This window comes from Rhinatrema bivittatum, chromosome 2 (assembly GCF_901001135.1).
Source record: "Rhinatrema bivittatum chromosome 2, aRhiBiv1.1, whole genome shotgun sequence".
Taxonomy (NCBI): domain Eukaryota; kingdom Metazoa; phylum Chordata; class Amphibia; order Gymnophiona; family Rhinatrematidae; genus Rhinatrema; species Rhinatrema bivittatum.
The window spans coordinates 778290909-778308820 of NC_042616.1; the positions used below are offsets into that span (position 1 = coordinate 778290909).

A 17912-nucleotide genomic window follows, 5' to 3' on the forward strand; every position below is an offset into this window, starting at 1 on the left:
GTGATATAGTGCCCTAAAGGCTTTCAGAGATCCAACAAACTTAACCTTGTCCCAATGGAAAACCAAATTAAAAGTGTACTACCTCAACAAGCAGGGAGGTATGGACTTGTATCTCCTGTGTCAAGAGGCCGCCCAGCTATGGGACTGGGCCATATCTCAGGGTATGGTACTCAGGGCCACATACCTGGTGAGCATGGATAATGTCCTTGTGGACAGGCTGTCAGTCCTTGGAACCCCAGGAATGATCTCTGAACTGGGAAGTAGCAAATCAGGTTTTCCTCCATGGGGCACACAAATGGTGAATCCCCTCCGAACAGGAAGATCCCACTCTTCTATTCCAGAAAGAGGGCACGTGGCAAACTAGCCTTGGATGCCTTTGTCCCAGATTGCTTTATGCGTATCTTCCATTTTCACTATTAGTGAAAACTCTGTTGAAACTCAAATAAGACAGGAGGACCATGATTCTCATAGTCCTCTCTTGGCTGAGATAGATCTGGTTTCCACTTCTCTGAAAAATCTCCATTGGGAAACCGATCAGACTGAGGACTTCCCCAGATCTCAACACACAGGATCAGGGCAGGTTGCATCATCCCAACATCAAGTCCCTGTCTTTCAATGCTTGGATATTGAGAGGCTGAATTTGCAACCTTTTGAGTTATCGGATGATGTGTCTTGAGTTCCTTTAGCTTCAAGAGAGGATTTCTCTTTAAAAATAAAAAATTGCTGTGGCTTTAAGAGAAGGAGGTTTGCTGTGTGATCTGAGCAAAGGAGCCTAGATCCTTCCTTCTGCTCCACACAAAAACTGCTTGATTACCTTCTACATTTGTACGAGTTTGGTCTCAAGACCAATGCTGTAGAAGTTCACTTTAGTGCAGTTGGCACCCACCATCATGTTCGAAGGCAAGCGCATCTTTGTGCAGCCTCTACTTGTCCATTTTATGAGGTGCCTGCTTCATTTGAAATCTTCCATCAGGCCTCTTGCTCTGTCTTGAGACCTCATCGTAGTTCTGTCCTAGCTGATGAAAGCTCCCTTAGATCACAGGATTGCAATGGTTCAGAAGTACCTGGCCTGGAATGTTGTGTTTTTGGTGGCGGTCACTGGCGCAAGGTCAGTGAGTTCCAAACTGTAGTAATGTATCATCTTATACCAAATTTTATCATGATAGGGCTTTCTTATGCACCCATCCTATGTTACTGCCTAAGGTGGTGTCGCAATTCCATGTTAAATTAGTCGTCCTTCCAATTTTTTTCCCCCTTGCCACATGTTCACCAAGGAAAATACGAGTTGCATATTTTCAACTGCAAGAAAACTTTGGCCTTCTACTTAAAGTGGACCGAGGCCCATAGAAAATCCACTCAACACTATTTCTTTTAAACAAACAGACGGGGGATTGCCATCGCCAAATAGACTATATCTAATTGGCTAGCATATTGCATCTACTTCTGTTACATCCTGGCAGGGCTGAATCTGGTGGGCCATGTCGAGGCTCACTCTTTACAAGCTTTGCAGCGTCAGTGGCTCGCCTGCGATCAAACCTCATGGATAAGATCTGCAAGGTTATGACGTGAAGTTCTCTCCACATTCACATCTCACAACTGTTTGGACAGGGATGGCCGACATGACAGTAGGTTTGACCAGTCTGTCTTGAGCAAATAGTTTGAGGTGCAGAACCCAACTCCTTATCCTTCCTAGGGCCTGTTATTTTTTATTTGTCTGCCCCTCATAGGTGAAGTATAAAATTGAAAAAAAAAAGCTTGTTGCAAAAAAAATACATATATATATATTGTTGTCTCCCCTTTTTTCATTGAGTACAGCCTGTAGCTAGGGATTCCCATAGGTGAGGACTGCCATTCTGCTGGGCTTTTGAGAAAGCTGAGTTGCTTACCTGTAACAGGTGTTCTCAGAGGACAGCAGGATGTTAGTTTTCACGAAACCTGCCTACCTCCCCTTGGAGTTAGTTTCTCTTCTTTCTAATGCTAAAATACAAGACTAAAAGGGACCTCACATGGTCGTGTGTTATAATACATGTCGTGGGCTTGCTCAGTGAGGCACAGTCAAAGTTTTAGAAACTTTGAAATAAGTTTTCCAGGGTGAGCTCCATTGGATGATGTCACCTATGTGTCAGGACAGTCGTCCTGCTATCTTTGACGAATACCTGTTACCGGTAGCAGCTCTGGTTTACTTCTGGTTCTGTGAGGCTAATGAATAATTTTGGGTTTGTTTGCCACAGTTTTTGGTTTAATGCTATTTTGCTATTGTTAGAAAAAATTGCAGTTTAATTGACTCAGATTGCTTATGTGCAACTAAATTTTAATAAGTGGGAAACAGATTCTTGGTTTTGAAGCTATCTTTCTCCACCTACTGGAAATGGGAGGAGTAACCTCATGGTTCAGAATAGTGTAAGGAAATACTTAGAACAAGATAAATGTACTGCTAAATCTGCAAATAGTTATTCCGTAGCCAGAAATAACAGGTAAGACGAATTTCTTCCTTTCCTTTTATTCATGTCTTTGCAGATGCAGATAATAGATACTAATATTGTTTGAGATAATTTTGAACTTCTTAAATGCAAAATAGCACAAAACATATCTAAATCATTTTTTTTTCTTATTCAGGAGATTTCACCTAAACCTCCCATTCAGAAACGCACTGAAGCTGATCTTAGCAGTTCTGCCAACACTCAGAAACCTACAGTGTTATCTCCAGCTTTGTCTACGGGGAAGGCGCGCAGCAAGAAAATCAAACATGAATCGGGAGATTCTTCAGGGTGTAAAATGTCCCCTAAATCCCCTGCTCCTCTAGAGTTTATGCAAGGCGAGGATCTGTCGCTTGTCCCTCAGCTTCCCTCTTCTCCAATGAATGAAACTAGTGAGCACAGACTTTTCAAAAATTAGTCGTCTCTAATCTTAAAAGAAATGCAACGTCAAATCATTCAGATTGTAATTTAAAATGGTGTTTTTATAAGAAAACTGATTTTTCTCTTTTTTTTTTCCTTTCTATTTTCCCTTTTTTTATTTTTTTATTTTTGTGAGTACTTGAGTAGGCATGGTAGAGATTTGTGTTGCTTATTTGAGCATTGAGTATGTGACTAAATTAAATCTCTTAGCAAGAATTAAAAGTGAGAAGAGTCTTTGCTCTCTCCACCTTACTAGAATTGTCATTGTTTTAAATGACGAAAGACCTCACACTGCAGTTTGAATATGAATTATATTGCAGCGAAAAACCGTGGACGCTTTCAGGGGCCTGATTCGTTAAAAGAAATATTGGCACTGTTCTCTTATTTTTTTTTTTTTTTTAAAGTTATGACTATGGAGGAGCTTTGCCTCCTTTTGCACTAATTAATGCACTTATGAGCTGTCCCCGTCTTCTCTCCTTGCAGCTGAGGTTTCTTCTCCTTTAAAGGGACTGTAAGAAATAGAGCTAGAATTAAGGATCGAGTCAGTTTGGTGGCACCATTTGCAGATAGCGCACCTTTTGGTCAAGACTTTAATTTCCTGCAGCTCCTGGGATGGGAAAAAGTTTGCTTTTGTCCCTAAGGGCTAAATTAAAGATTAGGCAAAAGCCCCACAGTACTTTTTGTATAATTTAAACCTGCCTTTTTTTTTTTTTTTTTTTAAACTGTGGAACAATTTCCCTTTTGAAAGTTTCAGGAAAGTATAGTCTTAGGCAGCTGAGGTGCAGGCTGTCTGGGCAGCTTTTGCCCCTATCCTTAAATCCAGCTCATACTTGGAGCTGCTTTTGTTTTGGTGGGAAAAGGTGGGAGCTGTCAAGAATCTGAATTCACTGTCATTAGTGGATGCCTCACTCAGGTATGGTTGTAGGGGTAGAGTTTGAAAACTAACATGAAATCTGCATGTAGGTTTTCACAGTTTCTTTGCTTTCCTGTGAGGAGGAATGCAAGGGCTGTAAAGACAGATGCTTTAGCCCTGATCACTGTTTCTGATCTCGCACGTTTAATTTTATATGACTTCTTGATATAATTATCTTTCATTTCTAGAAAAGGGCAGAAATCACACAATTGAAGGACGACTGCCGCAGCTGCACCCTACACCTGCAAACTTTCCCTCATGAAATCCTTTCCCACAGATTTCAATATAATTATAAATCAGCCCACTGCATTTTCCATCCAACAGAATCACAGTGTTAAAACATTTAGGGATTGTATTTTAGTTTATTGCAAAGCATTTCTTCTGTAAAAAAATAAAATGTAATTTTTGATGCATAATTTGGTTAAAAAAAACAAAACATTCTTTGAGCATACTCTCTTGGAGTTATTGTAAATAAGATGTGAATTTAAGGTCACTGTTCATTTTCAAGGAATATTTATATACTTGTTTAAATATCCCATGTTTTATAAAATTTAAAATGTTTGGGGGTCCCTCCCTTTCAATTTTCTAATTAAGATATATATATATATATGTATATATATTTAAAAAAAAACATTTTTTTTACACTGCAGTGGTGCTATAATTTTTGTTTTGTTATTTGGCTTGCAAGTTTTTTGGTTTAAAACTGAGGGGTATTCGTTTAGTGAAACAAGAATAAAGTAATTCAGTGGTTCCCAAATTCAGTCCTCAAAGTCAGTTTACAATGACTGTTTTATAGGGTAACCATATATGCAAACTAAGCTCGCTCTTAGGCCATATGATCAATCATGTACATCTAAAATATAGATTTGTTTGCAGACCTTGAGGGCTGGATTAGCAAACTGCTGTAATTCCAAAGCTATATAATATATACTGAACACATCTGATCAGTTCATTTTTGAAGTAGATGTAAATAGGGATTATATACTTAAGTTTTTAATGAATCAGACCTGTAGTTCCAAGATATTAAAAATGAATCCTATTTATTTTGTAGCCATGATTTTAGGAGTGGTATTGCTGTGCACAGAACACTTGTGAGAAATATGCTAGGGATTATTTAATAAAAAGTTATTAACAATATATATTATAAGAGGGAAATAGGGCTAGGTTAAAGTTTGACTTTTGGTTTGTTTTCTGAAAATGTGTAATGCTCATATTATACTCAGTTTTATTTTTAGCTATAGGCTTTACTGATTGTGGTCATAATTCACTTTTGTTCTGCTGGAAATCCTATTGCTGCTTGCCATATTAATGTGTTAGCATTCAATATGAACAACGTGCTTTAGAATAATTTAACCTTCTTCTAGCATTTTATTACGCTTAAATGTATTAATAAAAAAAAAAATAAAGGATATTATCACTTACAGTTCTGTAACTTTCCTTACATATCTGATTTTTTTTCTTGATATATATATATTTTTTAAATTAAGTATGTCTCTTATCTAGGTCTTAAATCATTGCAGCAAGACCATGGCATGTCCCTGTTTCATAAACATTGCAAGATCTTTTCTTTTAGGTTCACCACAGCCAATGAATCTTTCTAGGTCCTCAGGGCGCAGCCAGCGGAGAAGACGATCTCAGCGTCTAGCCATTTCCTCATACCTTGATGATTCCTTAGAAAAAGTTTCTTCTCCCTCTTCAGTCACTGATGGAAAAGAGTTACCCAACAACTCTCAAACTCAGCAAGACCTTTCAGTACCAGAGGGTAATATTGCTCATTTAATACCGGGCAAACTGAGAAAGACAGTCAGCCCCCAGGATGGGTGTGTGGTTTAGAGCCTTAAATGTTTCTTTGGTTTCCATAGGCATGATCTTTTGTGAATATTTAAAACATTTCAGTTGTCATAGCTCTAAGTTATTTCTTTTAATGTAGTTTCAAAATAAAGAGGACGCCATGATTGTGTGTGTAGTCCTACCAAGAAGCGGTTTGTATTTTCTTTGAGTGAATTGAATGCTGAACCTAGAAAATATTAGTTTTTGTTCTTCCTGTTTTTGCTGTTCAGCAATTTAAGGATAGCATCTACAACAGAAGCATATGTTAAGTTACATAGAGGCTAATGTAATAAGGTATGCTAAGCTTAACACACCATTTTACTCCCGTTTTATCCATGTTCTTTTGTGCTGAACTTAAAAGGTTTTTAACCTTTCCAAGAGGTGTGCTAAAACAGGAGTAAAAATGTGTACTAAAATTAGCACACCTTCATGCAAATCACATTTAAATGGAGAGATTGGCTATTAATCCTCAATGCAGGGAGCTGCATTAAAGCCCTGAAAGCTTAGCGCACGTATTTTTAATGCTGGAAATTTTAATGCTGGGTCAGAGATGGAATTAAGTTAACTCACATTTCTGGGACTGGTATTATTCTGCAGTGCTGTGCGAGCAAGGTCCTGGACTCTGATCTCCCATCCCGGGTGTGGGTCAACCACCGCACTTGGGATCGCCATGTCTGGGACCACGCTATAACGCAGTGCCATAGACTTGCCATGTCTAGGACCACGCTATAACGCAGTGCCATAGACTCGCCATGTCTAGGACCACGCTTTAACACAGTGCCATAGACTAACACTTGCCCCAGAAATGTGAGCTGAATTCATTCCATCTCTGACTCAGGAGTTTAAATTTCCAGCCTAGAAAAAAAAGAAAGGGGGCATCTGGAACCAAAAGGAGTCTGCCCTGGGATCAGAGAACCCCTCCACTCACCCATCATCCCCTGCAGACACCCCTCCCCTATGGAATGCTGGCTCCTGTCTTCCCTTCCAGCCACTGTAAAAATGGTGGCAGTTCAGCTGAGGCCAGTTTTAAAGTGGCCGGTGGGGAAGACAGGAAGAGGCATTCTTACAGAGGTAGGTAAGTATAAGGGGGACCCAATTGGGTGGGGAGGGAGGGGGGGGGGGTTGAGGGTTCTCTGGTTTTGGAGCAGAGCTCCTCCTAATCAGATGTCCCGGGCTGGACCAGAGCATCCCCAGTAAAAAAAAAAAAAAAAAAAAAAAATGGTAGTAAAGTTAGTGCACTTTTTACTTTTCTAACGCTCCTGCTGATGTAAAAAGGCACATTAAACTCAGCGTACCTTTTGTCTTAGTATGCGATTCATAACTTGCAATATATTTCTATACCATTTTCTTAACTGCAACCGGAGTTAATTTTAGTTTTAGTGCATATTTACTCATTTTATTACATTGGACTTGTAGTTCTTTTATACTGCACTGTATTTGATTAGAACTGCATGCAGGAGAGTACAGCATTTCAAAAGCTTTATGATGATTTCAATTCTGTTTTTAAAATTAAATTATATAATGTGACTTTCAGAACGGTATGTACATTGGCTAATAGTTTCCAGTTAACATGAGCTACTGCTTTAAGGAAATTCTTCCTTGTGATTTTGTCTGCTCCATAGTATTTCTGGAGAGTGAGCTTATTTTTAAATTTGAATCTTTGTTTCTTAATAGTTTTTAGGAAACTCAGAGGTTACGTGCAACAAATTTATAGGCTGCAGTCTTTTTTTGTTGTATTTTTAATGGAATCCTTTCTAGGACATCCTATTTAACTTGGCTATTGAATGTAGCATTTGATTACCTGAACTTTAAAGACCTTGTTTAAAGCAGCAGTGCTAGCAAATATATTTAGCTAACCTGGTTGGCAGCTAAGCAGTCAATACAATCCTTTTGTTTCCTTTGGACTTTGATTTCATGTCCGAGGAGAGCTTAACATGTTTGAAAGCTGCCACCCCTGCTATTATGGCTGTAAACGAGGATGCTGCTGTGCTTATCAGTATTGAAATCCCATGCAGGCTTAGCAGGCTTACCAGTGATATGCTGGAGGAAGAGGGAAAGGAAGAGTTTTTTTTTTTTTAATAAGGGGCAGCGTGTAAATGATGGAGTGTATACTTATTGCAAAAAGTGTGAAGAAAGGAGAAATAAGATATTAGAATAAAAAAGTCCAAGCATAGAAGCAAAAGATGATTCAGCTGAGCCAACCACTCTTCCCTCGCTCCCCTCCATTGACAAATCTAGCTAGTAATGCTGCTTTAATTTATCCACCATTTGTCTGCTTTGTAACACTGTTCTCCATGTGGATATTTCTTTGGCCCATCATCTGTTAATCTTGTATCACATTCTTTCGTTTGTTTAGTACCTGATGTTGCCCATGTGTCTCCAGAGAAGCTTGAACCTTCCCTCCCTCTCGACCTAAGTCGTAGTGTGGAAATGACAGCGCCCTTAGTCCCAGAATCCACTGTCCATAATGAGTGCCCCAGTACAGAGAAGGAAGATATACAAATAACATATTCTTCCAAACAAGTAACTGATGGAAGAGTAGCCTCGACAGCATCAGGTAAAAAGCAGTTAGTTTATTTAGTTCTTGCTGGTTTAGGGATAAGTGTATTACTCCAGCCATGCATAATGAAAGCACATGTTTTTGATGCTGCTTATGCTTTAGGTTTTCAAATCATCTGCTTTTATAAAATAATTTTGGTTTGTATTTCTTCCCCACTATAAGCAAAGTCTCTTGGATTCAAAGAGTTTTGAAAAGGTGTATTTGATGCTGTCCGTGTCTGTCATGTAAAAGTTATCACAGCTCAGAACTTTGTAAATCTGTCCAAATGGCACTGGTCGAATGTACTTGGCTCCAGTTCTTCGTTTCCATGTCTATGTATCCATTAACCACTGACAGTGCTGGTTTTGTAGTGCTTGATATGATAACATGAAGACATTATATGTACTCTAAGACTATAAAATATACTGCTGCAGTATAAACTATTTAAAGAGTTGAATTGTAGGATTTGCTCTAATACTATATTTATTTTTAATCTCCATTTTATTAATGTACTAAGACAGTATGGAAGGGTGAGATGGTGGGGAAGGGTACCTGTAGCTGTATTGCCAGACAGGTCAGAAAATATTCTCTTGCCTACTGTCTTAGGAGATGACGTTAGACTATCTGAACCATCCTGTCTGCCTTGATGTTCCTGTCCACATTTCTAAGGTTATATTTCAGCTGCTGCCTATATATTGTGACTGCTTGTAAGATATCACTCCTCACCTAAGACAGGTTTTATCATCTTCCTTCTCTGTACCCCACCATATTGGGTAGGTGACCATACAAGATTCCTTATTTAGTTCACATCCAAAACCCCTCCTTTCCCATAGCGAACTACTTTATTATAAACTAAATAGCCATCAACATTAGTGTGGCTGTTGCCTGAACAGGAGGCCTTACTGACCAGTACACTGCCACCACCAATCTGCTACATAAATCTGGCTGTCTTTTGGAAATTATAGCTTTGTTAAATATGCAGTTATTTAAGTAATCAATTATTATCACATGTCATATTACATTTCCATATAAAGTGGTCAGAACCCTCTTTTATGGTGGTGGTGATTCTCTACAGTCTTAAATCCGATTGATTGCTACCAGTTTTATACAGCTGGCAAATAGACACAGTTTACTCAATTTATAACCTGCCAGATCAACCCGGTTGCTGCCTTTTTTTCTTTTCATTCTTACCCTCAAGTTGTAGCCTGCTGGGAACTATCCCAGCTAACCCTGTGGCCTATGGTGTTGCTAGGTCATATTTGTCCAGTCTTATTCACTTTTTTTGCAACTATACTTATCCCTCCTTTGAAGTCTGTCACTGCCCTAAGCCTTCACCACTAACTCTGGAATGGTGTTCTTTGCATCCACCACCCTTTATGGAAATGTATATGCACATCTACCTAAACAAGGTAAATCTCAACTGAGTAGACTGATGAATCACTTTTGTCTTTATCCACCATCATTTACTGTTTTAGTGATACAAAATATTACCTAATGTTACTCCTCAGCACTTTCTTGGAGTCTAATATGTCCCTCTTGTTCTAGAACTTTCTTTTCACTGAAAAGAGTTTATTTCTTGTACATTCTTAAACTTAAAAATATCCACAACTTATCACTGTGTGATAGCAGCATGGAATCTGTTTATTATTTGGGATCTTGCCAGGTACTTGCAACCTGGATTGTCCACTTTTGCAAACAGGATATTGGGCTTGATGGACCCTTGGTCTGACCCAGTATGGCAAATTATTATGTTCTTCGAGGATAAGCAGGATGATAGTCCTCACACATGGGTGACATGATCAGATGGAGCTTTGATCTCAAAGATTCTAGAATTTTCAAACATGCCCAACTGAGCATGTGCAGCTGTAGTCATCACCCTGCCCCCTAGGCAGAGTCCCTCAGTCTCTCTTTCTCCACTGAGCTGTGTGCTCGCGGAAGCCATGTGTGTCACGGTATTTAGCTTTCCTCTCTCCTCACAGTTTTTGTAAGTGATTTTTTTCTAGAGCTGAAGCTGTTTCTCTTTCCTTTCCCTTATGGTAGTTTTATTTTCTTTTCCTTTTTCCTCTTCTTTTCACTGTCTGCCAGCTGCATGGCGGGCCTTAGTCGCTGTGTATTCTGAGTCTATTACTATCCCTTAATAAATAAATACTGCACCTGCAGTTTAGTTTCTGTGTCCCCTCTCCTTGCTCTGTCTGTTTTTGTATGTTTGTCAAATGCTGGCAGGAATGACTGAATGCAGTCCGTGGGTTGATCCATGTAGGCCGCTGAGCCTGAGGATTCACCTGAGCTCTACTCAGGCAGGAGTTCCATGTCATTTCACCGATCGATATCGATGGAGGTTCAGACATTCAAGAGAACGAGGATCACACCATTCCTGTGTGTGGGGGGGGGGGGGGGGGAGCTCATCCTCCCCACATTCAAAGAACTAGACTCCATGGGCAAGAGCCCTATACAACTTAGCCTCCCCTCCTGCTTGTCTATGATGGCAGTGCAGACTTCTTGAAAGAGTGAGCAGAGGTCTGGGCAAGCAGCTTGCTGCCTCACCTTTGGTGCCATGCCCAATAATGGTTGCCTGTGCACATCTGTGACCAGTGCACAGTTGGTCTGATGCGTTGATGTCAGGACCGCGTCGGGGGACCAGGGCTACCATTGTGTCATTGTCACCCTGAATGCCATTGAGGTGCCAGGGTGCCCTTGATACCATCGAGGTGTGTGACTACCCTTGATGCCGAAAGAGCCTTCTGTGCCGTAGGCATTGTCCCAATAAACCAAGAGTCATCAAGCGCCTTGGGCCTCAATGTGGCGGAGTAGCGGCACTGACATCTAGTGTCAGGGACCACTGAGCTGACACTAGATGGTCCCTGACATCTAGTGTCAGGGACCATCTAGCACCATGATCCCCCTCAATGACATCGGAGCCGCCCTTGGGTCCTTCGATGCCATTGATGCTATCAACGCCCTCGATTCCATCAAGGTGTGTGTGGCCTCCCTCGATGATATCGAGGTACGTGGCCTCATTGTTGTACCAGTCCTCAATGCTATGGCCTCAGTGCCATCGCGTTTCGGAGCTGCCTCAATGCCATCAAGGTGTGGGGCCGCCATGGAGGCTATTGGGCGTGTTAGACACAGATGCCATTCATTGATGGTGCTTGACACTCAATACTGGTACTGTTGGCGCCCTGGTCATCCTAGAGGCCATCGACCCTCAGGACTCTTGAGAGTTCTCGAGTGCCACAGAACGCCTTGAGCAACAGGAGTTTTGGCCTTGTATGGATCGAGCGCCAAGGTCGCCATCCACTGAAGACACTTTGGGATGCCGAGGCCCACAGGCACAGTGGTCCAGTGCCCTCCAGGCTCCTATGGTATCCTGACGGGGAACCTAGGGGCATCCTGCTTTCCCATCATTGGCCTACTGCTATCAGGCACCATGGATACTGGCTATCTCAGGGGCCTGAGCTGCTGGGATTGGGGGCATCGCATTGGGGGCATCAATAATATGACACCGGAGTTACGTCAAGAAAAATGCCCAATAAAATTTAAACAAAAATTGAAAACATGGCGCTTTCTACAAGCTTATACTTAACCTTTACGTTCTCCTCTTATTCTCACAACCTTGCGTGCTAATCTACTGAAAAGTATAACCCGAGTTCTATTTCTCTACACCTAATTTGTTTTGACATCCAATCCTATCATTTCTATATAAGATTTCTACCCTACTCCTTTCTCCCCTACCTAATTTTTCCTTTTCCCAACCTTATATTAAAACTTCATTCCATTTATTTATAGACCTATAAGTTCAGCAATATATCAATGTACCATTATTTATTTTACGTTTCTCATTCATTGTTCCACTGTCTCCCCCCCCCCCCCCCCCGGTTAATAAGTTTATTGTAAAGCACTGTTGCAAATGTTCGTTTTATTTAGCACAGTTGCAATGTTTCTGTTAATTGTGAACTGATGTGAGATTACAAAACAAATGTCGGTATATAAAAACTGCAAATAAATAAATAAATAAGCCCAGCCTGGATTTGTGCACCATCAGTGCTAATGATTGCTAGTGAGGCTATCGTCACCCATGCCGCTGGCGAGGTATGCCATTGAGCTCATAGCATCGACGCTCTCAGACGGATAGGTGAGCCAAGGGAACCGTCGATGGTGCTGGCAGTCAGTCATCGGTTCTTTTGGGCACCAATGTGATGTGTCAGGGCCATGTTGAGGCTGCAGAATCTCTGCCTGCAGGCACCCCTAGTATCCGGTCCATCGATGCCTTCGGTCACAGGGGCCTCTGTTGGTGTTGCCGGGCTGTTGATGTCGATAGATGCTTGTGGCACCAGGGATGGCACTAAATACTGTCAAACTGATTAAGACACAATCAATCGCAGTCAAAGTCCTGGGTGCAGTGTCGTTTGGTGCCCTTGCTGTGATCCATCATTGGTGAGCGCAAGAGTGCTGTTGGCCCTATGGGCACCGTCAGCATTTGGGCACCAGTGGACGCAGTCGGATGCTGCAGGATACCACCGCAGAGCACCATGGGCACCATCAGTCGCCATGGACTTCACTGCTGCCGTTCCGTTAGGGAAATGGCGGTGAGTCATTCCTGACACAATTTCAAGGACTGGGTCCAGCCTCTTGGAGCATTATCAGGTACTGGAGGGGATGACATTATAGAACACCACCCACCACAGTGCCATAACCAGAGCCCCAGTAGTTCTGGGGATACTGTGATCACACTATTTCTATTCACTCCCCTGGGAGTTAGTGTGACAGTGGAGCGCAGCAGGCACTGTCAAGCATGGCAAGGCATCTGCTCCAAACACCTTGGATGATGGCAGGTGCATTCTCCCTGTCTGTGCAGTACTCAGCCATGTTTGCCATCATTGCGTCAAGGAATCAAGCTCCTCTTCAGTTCTGCACCACAAAGTGCTGGAGAGCATTAGAACATAAGAAATTGCCATGCTGGGTCAGACCAAGGGTCCATCAAGCCCAGCATCCTGTTTCCAACAGAGGCCAAACCATGCCACAAGAACCTAGCAATTACCCAAACACTAAGAAGATCCCATGCTACTGATGCAATTAATATCAGTGGCTATTCCCTAACTAAACTTGATTAATAGCCGTTAATGGACTTCTTCTCCAAGAACTTATCCAAACCTTTTTTGAACCCAGCTACACTAACTGCACTAACCACATCCTCTGGCAACAAATTCCAGAGCTTTATTGTGCGTTGAGTGAAAAAGAATTTTCTCCGATTAGTCTTAAATGTGCTACTTGCTAACTTCATGGAATGACCCCTAGTCTTTCTATTATTCGAAAGTGTAAATAACCGAGTCACATCTACTTGTTCAAGACCTCTCATGATCTTAAAGACCTCTATCATATCCCACCTCAGCCGTCTCTTCTCCAAGCTGAACAGCTCTAACCTCTTCAGCCTTTCCTCATTGGGGAGCTATTCCATCCCCTTTATCATTTTGGTTGCCCTTCTCTGTACCTTCACCATCACAACTATATCTTTTTTGAGATGTGGCGACCAGAATTGTACACAGTATTCAAGGTGCGGTCTCACCATGGAGCGATATAGAGGCATTATGACTTTTTCTGTTTTATTAACCATTCCCTTCCTAATAATTCCTAACATTCTGTTTGCTTTTTTGACTGCTGCAGCACACTGACAATTTTAAAGTATTATCCACTATGATGCCTAGATCTTTTTCTTGGGTCGTAGCTCCTAATATGGAACCTAATATCGTGTAACTATAGCAAGGGTTATTTTTTCCCTATAGGCAACACCTTGCACTTGTACACATTAAATTTCATCTGCCATTTGTATGCCCAATCTTCCAGTCTTGCAAGGTCCTCCTGTAATGTATTACAATCTACTTGTGATTTAACTAATCTGAATAATTTTGTATCATCCACAAATTTGATATCCTCCACTTGTTGTATTCCTTTCAGGATCATTTATATATATACTAGCCAATAAGCCCGTAACAACGGGCTACATTAAAATATGTTTTTCGGTCCATTTCCTTCCCCCTCCCCCCTCATTCTCCCCTCCCCCTCTATTCTCCCTCCCACCTCCCCCCTCTAGTCTCCCTCCCTCTCTCCTCCCTCCTCCCTCCCCCCTCCCCTCAGTCACTCCCCCTCTCTCAGCTCATTCACAACCCCTTCGGATGGCACAAACGGAAGATCTCCGGGGGAGGTCCCTCCCTCCCTCGCGCGCGCCGCCGCTACTTCTCCTCGCCGCCGCCACTCCTCGCCGCCAAGTTTTCAAAGAGCTGACACTCTGCTCTGACAGACGTGTTCACCCACACATGCGCAGTGGAGCTGCTCTCTACTGTGCATTTGCGCACGTCGCTCAAGCATCATTTATCTAATATATATTGAAAAGCACAGGTCCAAGTACAGATCCCTGAGGCACTCCACTGTTTACCCTTTTCCACTGAGAAAATTGACCATTTAATCCTACTCTCTGTTTCCTGTCTTTTAACCAGTTTGTAATCCACGAAAGGATATCGCCTCCTATCCCATGACTTTTTAGTTTTCTTAGAAGCCTCTCATGAGGGACTTTGTCAAACGCCTTTGACAAAGTCAAAGGCGTTTGACAAAGGCGTTTGAAAATCCAAATACACTGCATCTACCGGCTCACCTTTATCCACATGTTTATTAACCCCTTCAAAAAAATGAAGCAGATTTGTTAGGCAAGATTTCCCTTGGGTAAGTCCATGTTGATTGTGTTCCATTAAACCATGTCTTTCTATATGCTCTACAATTTTGATCTTGAGAATAGTTTCCACTATTTTTCCCAGCACTGAAGTCAGGCTCATTGGCCTATAGTTACCCGGATCGCCCCTGGTGCCTTTTTTAAATATTGGGGTTACATTGGCCACCCTCCAGTCTTCAGGTACAATGGATGATTTTAATGTTAGGTTATACATTTTAACTAATAGATCAGAAATTTCATTTTTGAGTTCCTAGGATGCATACCATCTGGTCCATGTGATTTGAGTTCCTAGGATGCATACCATCTGGTCCAGGTGATTTGCTACTCTTTAGTTTGTCAGCCTGGCCTTCTACATCTTCCAGGTTCACAATGATTTCGTTCAGTTCGTCTGACTCATCACCCCTGAAAACCATCTCCGGAACTGTTATCTCCCCAACATCCTCATTAGTAAACACGGAAGCAAAGAATTCATTTAGTTTTTCTGCAATGCCCTTATCTTCCCTAAGAGCCCCTTTAACCTCTCGGTCATCGAATGGTCCAACCGACTCCCTCTCAGGTTTCTTGCTTCGGATATATTTTTAAAAGTTTTTATTATGAGTGCCTCCTTGGCCAACTTCATTTCAAATTCTCTCTTCACCTGTCTTATCAGTGTTTTACACTTAACTTGACAATGCTTTTGTTTTATCCTATTTTCTTCAGATGGATCCTTCTTCCAGTTTTTGAAGGATTTTTTTTTTTTTTTTTTTGGCTAAAATAGCCGCTTTCACTTCACCTTTTAACCATGATGGTAATCATTTTGCCTTCCTTCCACCTTTCTTAATGTGTGGAATACATATGGACTGCACCTCTAGGATTGTATTTTTAAACAATGTCCATGCCTGTTGGCGAGAAAGGTGTCATCACACTCTGTGTGATTTCTTTTTGACAGCATGCAGCCAATAACTCTAACAGGTGGAACTATGGCCTTTCTGTTTCATTGGATTCTAGAGATGTGCAAAGCCCAAATCTTTTGGTTCAGGCTTCGTTTTTGGCCCACTGTGGGCGCTAACTCCCATTAGTGCGCGCGCTAACTCCCATTAGTGCGCGCGCTAACTCCCATTAGTGCGCGCGCTAACTCCCATTAGTGCGCGCGCTAACTCCCATTAGTGCGCGCGCTAACTCCCATTAGTGCGCGCGCTAACCCGAAAACCGAATTTTCCCAGGAAAATTTGGTTCGGTTTTCGAGTTCCCCGAACCAGGACAAATTAGGAAATTTTGTTGAAATTGCCTAATTCATCCTAAACGATAGCACATCGCTATTGGATTCTACCCATAAGCACGGCGAGTGGATTTGTAGGTGGACCGCCATCCGTAGGAAGGGATACCACTGTATAAGTACTAGATTCAAGGCTCCAGTTCGATGTGCAAGGAACAGACCCTCAGATGCTTCCCCACAAAGGGGATCTGTGTCCCGGGATGTGTCAAAAGACCTATTCCTCTTCTGAGGAAGGAAAAGACTCCTGATACTACCCTCCTGGTGTCTACTCCCCTAAGGGTTTGACCAGGAACGCAGTCCTAGGTCAGTCCTACATTTGCAGCTCACAAACTGTTGTGCTCGCCACAAGGGAAACACACACACACAACCATGGAGTAGAGAACAACTGGAAGAATAGAGCCCTCCACTGTATAAGTATTAGTCAGTGTACTTTTACAGTGGAGGGCTCTATTCTTCCAGTTGTCCTCTACTCCATGGTTGTATGTGTGTGTGTGTTTCCCTTGTGGCGAGCACAATAGTTTGCGCGCTGCAACTGTAGGACTGCGTTCCTGGTCAAAGCCTTAGGGGAGTAGACACCAGGAGGGGTAGTATCAGGAGTCTTTTCCTTCCTCAGAAGAGGAATATGTCTTTTGACCCATCCTGGGACACAGATCCCCTTTGTGGGGAAGCATCTGAGGGTCTGTTCCTTGCACGTCGAACTGGAGCCTTGAATCTCTGAATTGGTTCCTCTCCTTGTAGGCCAGGACTGGGGAACAGCAGCGGCAGTCATTGGACTGTTTTTGCTGGGGTTCCTCCGTTGATTACCATGGTTTTTGCTGGGGTTCCTACCGTTGATTACCACTGGCAGCTACCATGAGGGTAGCTGCCAGTGGCAGATTGGTTGCTTCTGAACCTCAGCGATCAGTGATTGTAATTCAGCTCTCAACTGGAGAGTTGAAAGGTTTTTCGGAATCAGGAGGCCCCAATTCCCGTTGCTTTCCTGTCCCTTCAGGAAGGGGAGATTCAACTGGGTTCCAGGGCAACCCTTATGGGTTCCCCTTCTGGACTCCTAGTTGTCCACCCCTGCAAGGGGTAACCCTTGTTCTACATTTTCTGGAGAAGGGATGTCACTGCTTCTGACTGGTGGTCGCCCTTGGTTTCTTTTGGCCTCCGGAGAGCTGGTCGAGTGGTAGCGTGCTTTCCTTAGGTCGTCCTAAGGCAAGGGAGTCATTCCTGAGTAGCTCCCCGGTGAAGATTAGGAATTGCTCTCATCCAGGATTCACCTTTGATACTTGCTGAGCTCAATAGGTATTTTTTGATAATGGCCATTATTGCTAGTCATTCTTGCCTCAGGGATCCTACCTCAATGAGGAGGTTCTAGTCCATCTAATTGGCAAGTATGCCTTTCAACCTATCGCTATTCCATGGCTGAGAGAGTTGGGGAAGCAACAGAGGTGCTGCTCTTTGGTTGCAGTGGCTTGCAAGCTATACTTCCCCATTTTATAGTTAATCCTGTCTGTGGATAGGGGAGTCCTGGTTCGTGCAACGATTATTCCATTTACTGGATCATGTGCTTCCTTGGGGGAAATATATGTAATCGTGGCTGAGGTTATTAATAGTTAAGCCAGATTTATGGCAGTCTGTTCCAAGATCACACTGACCCTGCCCTGGTACTCTTAAGATTTCCAGGCTGGTGAAGAAATCCTATTCAACAGGCTTCTGCGCTTGCAGCACCCCGGCTTCTTGTCTCTTGGTGGAGTATTTCTGGATATCTTCCC

General features: G+C 42.4%; 1 protein-coding gene across 3 annotated transcripts in view; it reads left to right on the forward strand.

Moving 5' to 3' along the window:
- Positions 1-17912, forward strand: part of PHF20L1 (PHD finger protein 20 like 1) — a 375592-nt gene that overhangs the window by 220261 nt on the left and 137419 nt on the right. For all 3 annotated transcript variants that reach the window (XM_029592049.1, XM_029592050.1, XM_029592048.1), the window contains exons 9-11: positions 2617-2869; positions 5384-5572; positions 7997-8197. In XM_029592049.1, coding sequence (XP_029447909.1) covers positions 2617-2869; positions 5384-5572; positions 7997-8197 — 643 coding nt within the window. The remainder of the gene's footprint in view (positions 1-2616; positions 2870-5383; positions 5573-7996; positions 8198-17912) is intronic.